General features: G+C 46.2%; 1 protein-coding gene across 2 annotated transcripts in view; it reads right to left on the bottom strand.

Annotated features, from left to right (window-relative positions):
- LRGUK (leucine rich repeats and guanylate kinase domain containing) overlaps window positions 1-13,850 on the bottom strand; it is a 102,979-nt gene that overhangs the window by 38,059 nt on the left and 51,070 nt on the right. For both annotated transcript variants that reach the window (XM_059711822.1, XM_059711821.1), the window contains exons 13-15: window positions 10,844-10,957; window positions 7,608-7,809; window positions 7,187-7,282 (exon numbers count right to left, since the gene is read on the bottom strand). In XM_059711822.1, coding sequence (XP_059567805.1) covers window positions 7,187-7,282; window positions 7,608-7,809; window positions 10,844-10,957 — 412 coding nt within the window. The remainder of the gene's footprint in view (window positions 1-7,186; window positions 7,283-7,607; window positions 7,810-10,843; window positions 10,958-13,850) is intronic.

Here is a 13,850-nt window from a genome sequence, read left to right as displayed (position 1 = left end):
AATTGAACAGATACCAGTACGTGCAAAAATATGAAACTAGACCACGAATTTACATCATACACAAGAATAAACTCAAAATGGATTAAAAACTTAAAAGTCGTGAAGCCATAAAATCTTAGAAGAAACCATAGGCAGCAAAATCTCAGACATTTCTTGTAGCAATATGCTTGGCAATACATCTGGGAAATAGGAGAAAGCAAACAAATGGGACGACATTAAAATAAAAAGCTTTTGCACAGCAAAAGAAACCATCAACAAAATGAAGAGGGAGCCCAGTGAATGGGAGAACATATTTGCAAATGATACATCTGAAAAGGGGTTAATTTCCAAAATATATAAGGAACTCATACAACTTAACAAAAGGAAGACAACAATCCAATTAAAACATGGGCAAAGGACCTAAATAGACACTTCTCCAAAGTGCCATACAGATGACCAAGAGACATACGAAAAAATGCTCAAAGTCAATGATCATCAGAGATGCAAATTAAAACAATGAGGTATCACCTCACACCTGTCAGATGGCTATCAGTGAAAAATCAACAAATGACAAGTGCTGGCAAGGATGTGGAGAAAAGGGAACTCTAGTACACTGCTAATGGGAATGCAGACTGGAAAACAGTATGGAGTTTCTTCAAAAAATTAAATATAGAACTTCTATTTGATACAGTGATCCCACTTCTAGGAATATATTCTAGGAAATCCAAAACACCAATAAAAAAGAATGTATGCACCCCTACGTTCATAGCAGCACAATTTACAATAGCTAAGATCTGGAAACAGCCCAAGTGCCCTTCGGTAGATGAGTAGATAAAAAAAAGTTGTGGTACATTTACCCCATAGAATACTATGCAGCTGTAAAAAAGAAGGATCTCATACCCTTTGAGACAGATCTCTTGGAGGGACCTGAAGAGTATTATGTTAAGCGAAATAAGCCAGTCAGAGAAAGACAAGCATCACATGATCTCACTCATATTTGGAATCTAATGAATAAAAGAAACAAATGAACAAAATAGGTCCAGAGACACAGAAGCATGGAACAGACTGACACATCTCAGAGGGAAGGCAGGGGTGGGTGGGTGGGGAGGGATTAACTGGGGAACTTATATGCATATAGGCCAGGTGCATGACATTCATGTACTGTTGGAGCGGGTATTCCCTCAGCCCAGCCTGCACCCTCTTGCAGTCTGGGACCCCTCAGGGGATGTCCACCTGCCGGCTTAGGCCCGCTCCACGCGGGGAGTGGAGTGCCACTCAGCCAGAAGCCGGGCTCGCTGCTCCTTAGTGCTGCCTCAGAGGCGGGAGAGGCTCCCACCACCACCACTGTGCTCGCCAACTGTGAGCCCGCTGGTGAGCCTGGCTTCTGGCTGAGCAGTGCTCCCCCTATGGGAGCGCACTGACCACCAGGCGGCAGCTCCTGCATTGAGCATCTGATCCCTGGTGGTCAGTGTGCATCATAGCAACTGGTGGTTCCCCCGTTTGGTCATTTTGCATATTAGCCTTTTATTATATAGGATATGCATAGTCCATGGACACAGACAAGATGTGATGGAGGCCTGGAGTGGGCGTGGGAGGAGGGACCAATGGGAAAAAAAGGCGGGGGGAGATCTGTAATACTTTCAACAATAAAGATAGATGTTTTGTATAAAGGCTCGCTGTTCTCTTGTGTCCCTATAGCACCTTAAGCCAGTCTAAGGACATGGCTCTACCATGCTATCACTCAGAGGTAGCACAACCTAGAACAGCCCTGAAGAAACTAGCCTCAGCTCACTTTGGGGGAGACCAAACAAGTCAGGCCCCCGAGGTGGTCCCAGGGTATGAGCTTGGACTGCCCCAGGTAGTGTAGGTGCACATCCTCCACATGCCCTCAAACCAGGCGTCTCTGTGGAAGGGGGTGGGGACAGGGGAAGAGCTTGCCTCTTGGTAGGGTGTCTGGGGGGATGCCCTGATCATCATTCTTATCTCCCTAGTTTACATCGCTTATAAATTAGAACACAAATTTAGTCAAGAAACAGGTTAAAACCAAATATCATAACAGTGAAAACATCTAGAATAGGCAAATTCATAGAGACAGAAAATAGGTTAGCGGTTACCAAGTCCCGGGAGGAGTTATTACTGAATGGATACAGAGTTTCTGTTTGCGGTGATGGAAAATTTCATAAACAGGTAGTGGTAATGGTTAGGCAACATTGTGAGTGTAATTAATGACACTAAGTTGTATACTTAAAATGGTTAAAATGGCATGTTTTATGTTATTTCTTTTTACCACATAGAAATCTAGAAAAATATAAGAAGAGTGAAACCCAATGCTGAGGTTAAGTCTTCCTGGTTTCCTGCAATCAGACATGCAGGATTTCCCCGACTTCCACAGCTTAACTGTTCATGTAATTTGTCAAATGATGCCATACCCTTTATTCGAGATAACGCACCACTTTATGGACTGGCAAATTGACCAATTTCGCCTGTTTGCTCATCGCCATCACCAATTTCCTCCATCATTAGTCAGAATTCTGAATGACTTGCAAATATAATTTCATGGTATGATCTCTATAGCGAGCATGCAGGGTGGAAGTTGGACCGGCTCTTTAAAAAGCTTTGCTAGAGCCTGGTCCCGTAGCTCGGTTGGTTACCCTGCTCAGCTGGCATCCTGATACACCAAGGTTGTGGGTTTGATCCCTGGTCATGGCACATACAAGACTCAATCAATGGACGCACAAATAAGTGAGCAACAAATCGATGCTTCTCTCTCTCTCTCCCCCTTCCTCTCTCTAAAATCATTAAAAATGAAAAAAGGAAAAGACAAGCTTTACTGGAAGAAATGGGCTGTATGGAGACATATGGAGGGTAAAGGTATCCCTTACACTGAATTGTGAATATAGTGAGTTTTTCCTAATTTTATAGAAGTTATATTGTTTACTCGGCTTTTTTGGTCTTTATAGTTTAGAAATATTTACCTGCATTGCTATAGGGAAAAAAAATAAGATAACTGTGTATTTTAATTGCTACACACTTTTAATTAATGGTAGGTCTAAAGATCTCGAGGTTTTATAATTACTCTGTACCTAAAGTCACCATTTTATACCTGCATGGAATAAAAATTCAGCTAGTCGCTCCTCTGCTGCAGGTTTAGCTTTCTGGAGCCACTCTGATGGGCCTGCTATCAGCTCAGGATTATAATCTGGGGCTTACTTTTACCACTTTGTGCCACTTTCATTGTTTAAGAAAAGGAATTAAAACTGCATTCTCAGTTACAAATAAACAACATAGAACTGCCAGAGATAAAATCTATATATATAAAAGCCTAAGTGACTGGCCAACCAGCTGACCAGCCAGTAGCTATGACATGCACTGACCACCAGGGGGCAGATGCTTGACATAGGAGCTGCTGAATGACAGCAACTTTGCAGAGTGCCCTCTCTGACTCCGGGACCCCTCAGGGATGTCAGACTGATGGTTTTGGCCCTATCTCTGCAGGCCAGACCGAGGGACCCCACGGGTGCATGAATCCATTATAATATGTCTAGTCTATTATAATATCAAATATTTGGGAATAATTTCCAGTTTGCATTGATACAGGATCCCTGTTTCTATGGAAAGAATGCTGTTGGCCATCAGATTCCTGTGTGTACTAACATGTAATCTAGATGCTCTAACCAGCTGGGCACACCTCAGCTCGGAAGACTGGATTCTAAGTGTTCCATAATATTACATGAGTTGACTTTTTAAAAAAGAAATGGGTGTTTAAGTGATTTCTCTAAATTAATTATTACTGGTGACATTGAGAATACAAAATTAAGGATTCCTACTTTTAGTCCCATTTCTAATTGCTCAGACAAAACTGTCTTTCACAGGATCTTATATTTTTCACTTTCTTACCTTCTTAGCTCAATTATATATATAAAATATTCCACTATACTGAATTATCAACTTTTGTTTCTTGGGGTCCCACTTATATGAGTAATACTAGTATAAACATTTATATAGATATACCTAAACTAAGGAAATTAACATCAGAGTGCCAGGCAAACAGGTGAGAGCCAGCAGGGCCTGTGGCAATGACCCTGATGGAGTCCTGACCTTCACCTGGTGGTAGCTGTGGTGCGCCCGCCCCTCAGTGAGCCTGTAAACACCTAGCCCCGCCCCCTCAGTGAGCCTGTAAACACCTGGCAATACTTTTCAGCTGTGAATCTCAGAGGCCCCTGGCTCTACTCTTGGGCCACTAGAGACACTATAAAAGCTTAGAAAATGGACAATGTTAATGAGAATTTTTTAATACTCACTTGAATAATGTTTAGGCTCCACAAAAAAGTCAAATCCATCCTTAAACCATCAACTGAGAAATAAAAACTCCCCCAACAAATTAACTATAAATAAGAAAGTATGTGGCATCTTAAGAAAAACATATTTTATTCTAAAATACTAAACCTGCCAGAAAAACAGGGGCTGTTGGGTTTAGTGATTTGATATATTAATCACAAACACTCCCATCTGCTTTGGGAAAGATGGAATTCGATTAGTCAAGAACTGGATGGCCCTGTTACAGTTATGAAATGACCTGAGAACTTACAAATTCTATAATTCATACTTTTCATTAAGTCAGACAGGGCTAACCTAATTAGTGCAAAAAAATGAAGTTTTATTATACCTTTGAAAATGGGAGTCCATTTTCCTACGCACACATTATCTGGTCTATTAATTTCCTGAATAGCAACTGCATGCAACAGTGAGAGTTTCTGGCAGTTGCAGAATAAGAAACGATGGAGATGAACCGCCCCCCCCCCACACACACACGCGCGCACACATGCTGTCCCCCTATAGCTCTTCCCCTCCCTCCCCTGCTGCCCCCCTGGCTGTTGAGTCAGAGACAGAGTCCTGCACAGGCACCGCCACTCAGAGGTGCCCCAGAGCCACGGATCCAGAAGCGCACTTTCCATCCTTACTCAGAACTGGTCAGGCTCGGGGACTGACTCGTGTTTATCCAAACCCACAAGGGGCTGATTTAAAAGCCAGGACACCAATTTATTAATTTGCAATGGGAGATGGGCCTGGCTCAGGGATCGGGGCAGGGTGTTCTAACGTAAGGGACAGCCCCCACCGGGACAGGTCCACCCAGGGGACCAAATTAAAGATCAGGAGGAGGCTGCTGGGTCGGCAAGGATTTAAAGCAAAGGGAGCCAGATTTCCTCAAGAGAAACTTCCATCAAGCTACGGAGGCCTCATTAGATAGCCTGCGCTGCTGGGGGGGGGGGGGCACAGGTGCTGAAGAGCCGCTGCCTGACGCAAACACACCGACGCCCCGGGACTGTGGACGGAGCCCGCCCTCCACGCCTCCGCTCCTGCCTGTTTCACACAGGGCACACTTCCCTCAGGGGCACTACAGAGAGCAGATCGTCCCCTCCTTACTTGCCTCTAAGACAGTGGTTCTCAACCTTGGCTGCACATTAGAATCACCTGGGAATCTTTTTAAAATCCTGATTTCTGGGTCTCATCCTTCGGAAATTCTGTTTGTTTTGGGGAGGATGAGGCCCAGAAATGAGGATTTTAAAAAGATTCCCAGATGATTCTAATGTGCAGCCAAGGTTGCGAACCACTGGTGGATTCGGGAGCGTTCTGCCCCCGCCTGGCAGGACGCACTGGCCCTGTCCTACCTGGGCAGAGTCACGGAGGCCAGAAACCATGTGTACACCAAGCTGTGGGCATCCGCACAGCAGCCAAGTCTCCAGTTAGTGGTTCACAATGAGCAACTTGGGAATGTGGTTCCGCCCATTGGTGGCACCTTGTCTTTATTATGGTGGTAAAATAACACGTCACATAAAATGTACCAGGTTAGCCATATTGAGAGAGCACAAGTCATTGGCGTTCGGTACACTCACAGTGCTGTGCCACCATCACCACCACCCAGCTGCAGAACTCCTTTCCTCTTGGGGAACGGAAACCCCGCCCCACGTCCCCAGCCCCTGGCCACCACTCTTCTACATTCAATCTTTAAGGAGTTCACCTTCTATCTGCGGAATCATATAGTATTTGTGTTCTTGTGTCTGGCTTATTTCACGTAGCATAATGTTCCCACGGTTTACCTATGTTGTGGCAGGTGTCAGAATTGCTTTCTTTTTTAAGGAAGAAGTGTGTCCCATTGCAGGCATACGCCACATTTTGTTTATCCATTCACCCTTCCATGGACAATGGGTAGCTTCCCCATTATGGCTGCTGTAAACAATGCTGCTATGACCACAGGCCTACAAATATCTGTTCTGCTTTCAACTACTCTGCTTTCAGTTCTTTGGGGGCATATACGCAGAAGTGGAATTTCTAGGTCACAAGGTGATTCTATTTTTTTTCCTTTTTCTATTTTTTTAGGTAATTCTAATTTTAATTTTTTGAGGAGCCACCATATTGTTTTTCAGAGCAGCTATACCATTTTACATTCCCAATTTCTTTACATCCATGCCAACATATTTTGTGTGTGTTTTGGTTTTTGTTATAGTCATCCTAGTGAGTACGAGGTAGATCTGGGGGAACCTTATAAATACATTTCAAATGACTCAGGTTGGAAAATTCTAACTTTAGAATCCTAGATTCCGAGGAGATGCACTCACATATCCCACATCACTGCCGCTCACACCCGACCCATGAGGCCGTGGGGAGCCCTCAGTCCATTTGGAAGGCAGGAACCTGAGGCTCAGAACAGTGGGCAGCTTGCCCGGGGAGCGGCAGGGCCAGGGCTGGCTCGCAGGCTCTGACCCGCGCCTTCCCGCTACACGCTGCGGTGCCACTTTTTGAGGGCTAGGGCGACGCAGAGAAACCTCTTGGACTAAAACAACAGTGAACACAAACCTGCCAAGCAGAACACATTCTCGAGGGACCCTATGGGAGCCAAACCTCTGGAAGGCAAAGTTCTGACCCGTGAGGCTGACCAGCCTGGTGCACTGCCAGCCTCCCAGGCTCTGCCCCGCACATCCCTGAAGGGCAGTCCCCTGGGTTCCCCTGTGGCCATCGAGACAAGCAGAGGGACAGGCCCAGGGGGCTCCCTCAACGCTGCCCGTCTGTGGGGAGGATGGCCCCAGGGGAAGGGTAGGGATTAAGGAGCTACACGCAGCTTGAGCCTGGTTGATAGTACTCAACTACTCAAAGATTTGTTTTCCTCTCCTCGCACACAGATTCTGGCACCAAGCGGCTAGCACTGTACCTGCAGGCGGAGCCAAACCTGTGGCGGTGTCCTGACCCAGGCCAAGGTACTCCTGGACCAGCTGGCTCAGCTGTTGGTAGGCAGCATCCAGGTCATCTGTGGCAAAGAGAGAGTGTGCTTTAAAGCACCAGAATCCTATCAACATACGCCAATTGGCAACTGCGGACGGTAACGATTTTTTAGCTCCCTTTAAGTCTATGAATATCATGGCAGGCAATGTCCTAGGATGGCCCCACGACATGGACAGGACCTGGGACAGCCCTGGACTGAGGACAACTCCTGGCAGGGAGCCAACAAGGAAACGGCCTCCGGCCTACAACCACAAGTAGCTGCACTCAGCCAACAATAACAATGCACTGTAAGCCGATTCCCCGCGCCCCCAGTGACCTTCAGAAATAAAACTTTGCTGCAAGTTACCAACCTGCATTGATCACTGCATCAAAAAATCCTGGAAATTTCTGATTAATTTGAATGTAATGGTCCACTCTGGAGACAGCAAAATCAATCTCTACACGACTGAAGAGCCCTTTTCTCCGCAGGTGGCCCTCATATTTTTTCTTGTTCAGGGGCAGCACCAGGATATACCGAGGTTCAAAATGGGTGAGCTTCAAACTTCTTACACCCTGCACATTGAAAAAGGGTACTAAGTTAGACACAGAGACAGGATTTAGAAATAATTTTGGAGATGTCGGAAAACGCAAAGTATACTAAGTAATATTACATTGAAGAATTGCTTTTATAATAAGAAATAACTAGCAATTATTTCCCTATACATATCTCGAGATTGGATTTTCATTACTGCTCCCTCTTCATCAAATATTAAATTATCATTGGAAATATAAGAATTCATTCTACCTGGTATCCTCAAACTAATCATTCCAATGAACATGACTGTCCACAAAGAAAACGGCCTGTACGCATAGGTACACTCAGGGCAGCACTGCTTCTTTATTACTGAAGAGTGACTTCAGTTCTACAGTTCAAAGGCCTCCTGGCAGCGTCAGGACAGAGATCTTACCAGAGAGAAAGGCTCCTCTGTTCCCTTTTGTCATCTCCCTGGGACACTTCCGGTTCCTCCACCAGCCAGCAGCCTGGCGGGCTCCTGTCACAGCCTCTCCCCAGAGCACAGGACGGCCCAGCTCCAGACCCCGCGATACCCACGCCCACAGCGGGAAGCAGCGCAGGTGGAGGTGTTAGCTCCCGCGAACCCGTGCAAACCCTCACCTGAGCCCGTTTCCTCATCAGGGAAATGAGAGAGTTACTCTCATGGACCCGCAGCTCCTTCCAGCTCAGTCCTCTCACCAACAGTTTCACCCAGTGCTCAAAATCTTTGTTTTAAAAATTCAGGGGAAGAAAAACAGGCTCTTTTCAAAAACAACTTCTAAGAGTCCATGGCGAGAGCAGTTGGGAAAGTGCGTTCGTGGAGAGGACTGGGAGCAAAGCCTGACTTACGGACTCAACCTCTTGGGAACGAGCAGGAAAAAGCTCCCAGGGAGGAAAGTGGGAAACCAGGAGCCACACTCAGAACCGCTGAACTGCCAACAGGTGGACGCAGGGAGCTGGGGCGTTCTGGGCCTTAAAAATGCATCAACTTTCACCTCTTCCTTGTCCAGGGAAGACATTGTTAAAAAAGGCCTTTTATAAAAACAATGAAAACCTCCTTAAATGCAAACCCAATCCCATGCAGAACGACAGGGCGAGCAGGATTTGAAGTTGGGGAAGGTAAAGAGCTGGGAGAAGCGGGAGGGTTCCCTGAAGCTGGGACACGCACACCCACACCTGGAGCCGGAGGGGACCACGGCTCCTGCTCCGTGAAGTTTTAAGAAACAGACTGAGTCAATAGGAAAGGAATACCAGGCGTGCCCAGATTTAGTTTTCTGTTAAGTTTGGGTTAATGGAATAATGTTTATTACAGATATTTTTTCTGACTCCAAAAATGTTAGACCCCCAGAGCAAGGACAGTGGGCCAGAAAGCCCCGGATGCCTGGCAAGGGGCAAAGCAGAGGAGACAAGCACTTGCCCCCAGGGTAACCTACCCTCCCCAGCATAGCACTGGTCACAGGGTTTGGACCCCTGACCTTTCCTATCACTGGTTAGGCCGTCTCCTCTAAAGACAACATCTAGGCCTCAGTTGCATTTCAGCTCCAGGCAGAAAAAAGCAGCACAACCAGACAAGTGGTGCCCTGGCTGCCTCGGGACCAGCTGCATTGACTAATGACCGCGGCCCTGGCACCGACCAGTCAGTGGAGACCACGCCCCTGAAAGAGCACACCTGGAAGCTGATGAATGGTCTATTGCAGTGGTTCTCAACCTGTGGGTCGCGACCCCTTTGGCGGCCCAACGACCCTTTCACAGGGGTCGCCTAAGACCATCCTGCAGATCAGATATTTACATCACGATTCATAACAGTAGCAACATTACAGTTATGAAGTAGCAACGAGAATAATTTTGTCGTCAGGTCACAACATGAGGAACTGTATTTAAAGGGCCAGAAGGTTGAGAACCACTGGTTGGGACCCTCCCCTGAGACCTCCCCTAAGAGATCCACCTGCAGGAAAGAGACAAATACGCTCAGGACAAAGGGCCCAGTGTGCGCTCTCCCTCCAAGGAGCACGCCCCTGCCACTCTGCCCCCTCTCCTTCCCCCACAGGCACGTATCCCCCAACCTCTAAGGGACCCCAGGAGACTTGCAACCAGGGAAGCAATGGGCAGCAGCAGCTCATCCTGGGCTACCCCCCTGAACCTGTCTCCTTTTCTCAGACTTCTCAGTGAGCGCAGGCAGCCCAGCCTAGGCTCTCCTGTTGCTTCTTCTATGCCCTTCCTTGTGTCACTCTCCTAAGTAGATTTGTGCTGCCATCATGGACCCAATACCCTTTGGCCCTTCTCTTTGGAAAGCTCCATCCCCATCCCCTTTCCTTAAATAAATTCCATTTTTCTTTACTCACCATCTGAGATGGCTATTTAGCCTGCTCGCACCTCCCCACCCCCGCCCCGGCTTTAGCCTTTCAGTTAATAAGGCCATATTTTTAAAAACACATGAGTGGAATATTCATGCTTTTCCTTTGAATCTTCACTTCGGAGAAACTTGTGTATTAATACAGAAGATTAGTGCAGGGAGAAGGGGTATCGGGGCAGAGAGAATGCCCCCCCACCTTTGAATCCTGCAAGTCTAACTTGCTAAGAGAATGAAAATACCCCAACCGGTGAACCGGCGGAGTCAAGTGGCAGCAGAGCCCACGTCCCCACGTCCGCACGGAGAATGAGGGAACGAGGTCCCTGCAGGCTGCCACCGCCCTGAGGGGACAGGGCACCAGTTCCACTCCCTGTGAGGATCAGGCTTTACCCAATATCACTTCACAGAGACTCAGCCCAAGCTCCCAGAGGCAAGAGGATAACCTAGTGAGAAAATGGCTGAGAAAATAAACCCAGAGCGGCAGTTTTACTCCTAATAAATGCATACATTATGAGTAGTACACTTCTTGTATTGGAATCTAATTCCTGTCATTTAATTTTCATGTGTCTTGCCTCCCACATACTAATTGTAAACTTAAAATCTCGCGCATCCGTGTGCATTCCTCTTGTGCCTAGCAGGGTGCCACCCCAAATATGAATACACACACACATTAACGATAAGTTGATTGGAAGAAAGACACTTACTTCTATTTCCATATGAACACAGCTGGCTAACCCGTCTCTGGCGATGCCTTCTATGGTGTCCCTACTCAATCCGTAACTGTGATCATTATAATTAAACGTGAGAATGAATTTCCCCTGAAATTTAAGAAGTACAAAGATTTTCCTAAAACAGCTGCCATGATGAAATTTAATATAAAGAAAATTATTTGATGTCTTACTTTTTATATGATTCCATAAAACTTACCAATATTACCAATAATATAACAATGGGCCTATGAACATTAATATCAGACTGTGATGGAGAAGTTGATTCAGAATTCTCTGCTGGCAATGACAAATTAGGTTTTTGGAAATAATGTGCTGACAAAATGTGAGAGAGTGACATGTAGAACAGGTCATTTTGCTTACTTGCCCACCTCCTGCCCAACCTGCTCCATAAATCTCCATTAGAAACAGAAAAACTTAGTTCGCCATCTGCCTCAGCAACTTGGGCTCTGCCAGCACCCCGGGTGGCCCGGAAAAGCTCCCCTTCTCTAAAGCTTGCTCTGCCCGTAAACGGTAAACCCAGAGGCCGGGATTACAGGGCCGTCCTGAAACCTCTGCGTGCTGGGAGGAACAGACCTATCCTGCTTTTCCTTATAAGCTGCCCAGCTCTTCCCAAGCTGTACTCCCTTGCAAAACAAAACAAACAAACAAAAACAAGTAAAAACATATCTCTCAAAATCATCTGACTCTTTCTCTGACAATATTACAGTTATGAAACCACTAGGTCTAATCTAAATCAGGAGGCTAATGACAATGGAAGGAATAGAAACATGGACAGCTCTGACTCCTCATGTGCATGTTTTGAAATAAAGTCTGAAGTGAACCTGCAAGGCTGACCCCCCAAAGGCAGCATCCTCAGTGAGAACATGCAGTTAGGAGTCTCCGAGCTACCCTGCGCCTCCTGAACCCCTGTCCAGTAGATGTGTGAGGACGGGACAGGCTGTCTCTCAGGGGGCGGTGGTAGAAGGCCAGGAGACACTGGGTGCCCCTCAGGGTGGGATGGGCTCTGGGGGATGTGTCTGCTGCGAAAGATGAGGAAAATCCACCCCCTCAAATCAGAAGAAGCTTATGTCATAGATTCTGGAAGTTAACTCAACTATAAGTATCCTCAATTATTTACTCTCTGTGTCATACCCTCTTTGCTCTGTGGAACAAATACTGTGACTCCTTTTCTTTTAATCTATGTATTATAACCAACTAGATAGATAGATAGACAGACAGACAGATGATAGATAGATAATAGATAGATAATAGATAGGTAGGTAGGTAGGTAGGTAGATAGATAGATAGATAATAGATAGATAGATAGATAGATAGATAGATAGATAGATAGATAGATAGATAGATAATCTACCAGGTATGTTCTTATCTTGTTTACTGTGACTCACCCTGTTTTCAAAAAACCTTGAACCAGGTTTAAGATATATACTATATATACTTTGGGGACAACGGCCTCCCTCTGTGGATTCCAAATACAGTTTCTGGAAGGATGTAGGGTAGGAATTACTCATGGACTGTGCTTATGTGTAAAACAGGCCATTAATTTTTTTTTTTAAGAATTAAGATTAAGTGACACTCCTTTCATTTCTCCCTGCCAGTGAATTTCTTAATAAATAGCAGTAATAATATTTCAGAAGCCTCCAGATCTGTGGTCTTATTTGCACAAAAGAAGTAGGTAAGTGACTGTGTCATGGACATGCTGGGGGATGGCTGTGTTGGGAGGTGTGTTAGGGGAGGGTGTGTGGCGATGGGTATGCCAGGGTTACCTATCCAGGGAAGATGGTAAGTGGGGGAGGGCAGGCCGCCTGAGGGGATAAGAGCGGGGTTCTGTGCACAGAAGGCTGAGTGTGTGGCCGAGATCAGCAAAGCTGACAACGTGTCCTGAGTTTATAATCTGTAGGTTTGTCTCTCTTCGTAAAACAGTCTCAAGCTTACTTTTAAGAAAAGATAAGGGCGTCAGAGCAAAATTCAAGTTGAAGGAACTGATATTATACTGAAGTCATATGTGTCAGAAGAGGTGAAAATGAGTGATTCTCAAACACATAAGGGTTTCTGCAGAGGAAATGGAACTATAAGACTAAATACAGCACAGAGTTCAGTGATCTTGTTGAGGAGGAACTGAAGCAGACTTGATTACGGGTATGATAGGCAAGGTGTGGAACATCAGGGGTGCACGTGGGTACTGAGAACAGATGCACCAAACCGAGAAAAAATGGCTCCAATCCAACAAGAGAAATCAACATTAATTTTGGGAACTAGTTGTCTTCCAACCCAGAGTGTCTTAAGAAAATGCTTCTTGCTAATAACAAGATGACTCCTCGGATCCCTCTAAAGTAGTGGTTCTCAACCTGTGGGTCGTGACCCCTTTGGCAGTCGAACGACCCTTTCACAGGGGTCGCCTAAGACCATCCTACGTATCAGATATTTGCATTACGACTCATCACAGTAGCAACATTACAGTTATGAAGTAGCAACGAAAATAATTTTATGGTTGGGTCACAACATGAGGAACTGTATTTAAAGGGCCAGAGAGTTGAGAACCACTTCGCCTAAAGCTTTCAGAACTGTGACCTGCCAGAGGACTCTTGCCACAGTAAACTGAACTGTCAGCATGGGGGCCCAGGAGGGAACATACACAGCATCTCTGAGATGTGCCCCTGACAAGGTCGGAGGGAAAGGGCCTGGGACAGGAGGGCGTCTCTGCAAATGTCGGAGGAAACACGCTCCGTGGTGCAGCTGGTTGGTCGTAACTGCTGCGGGGTCTGCGCTTGGACGTTTTGTGCGGATGTGCACTGAGACAGAAGCCAGGCTCATTACTGGGGAAGGTGGGGCACAGAAAGGAGGGCGGGAGGGGAGGGGACGGGGCAGGGAGGATGCAGCTGTAAGGGCATCACTGGTGGGTGGTGGTCTTTCAAAAGCAGAAACACAGACTAACCCTTAATCTGGCCCTTTTGTGAATTTCAGGGGGGAAAGTGGTGCAGGA

Source organism: Myotis daubentonii, chromosome 10 (assembly GCF_963259705.1).
Source record: "Myotis daubentonii chromosome 10, mMyoDau2.1, whole genome shotgun sequence".
NCBI classification, from domain to species: domain Eukaryota; kingdom Metazoa; phylum Chordata; class Mammalia; order Chiroptera; family Vespertilionidae; genus Myotis; species Myotis daubentonii.
Note: the sequence above shows the minus strand (reverse complement) of the source record. Positions and strands in the feature narration are given on the sequence as shown.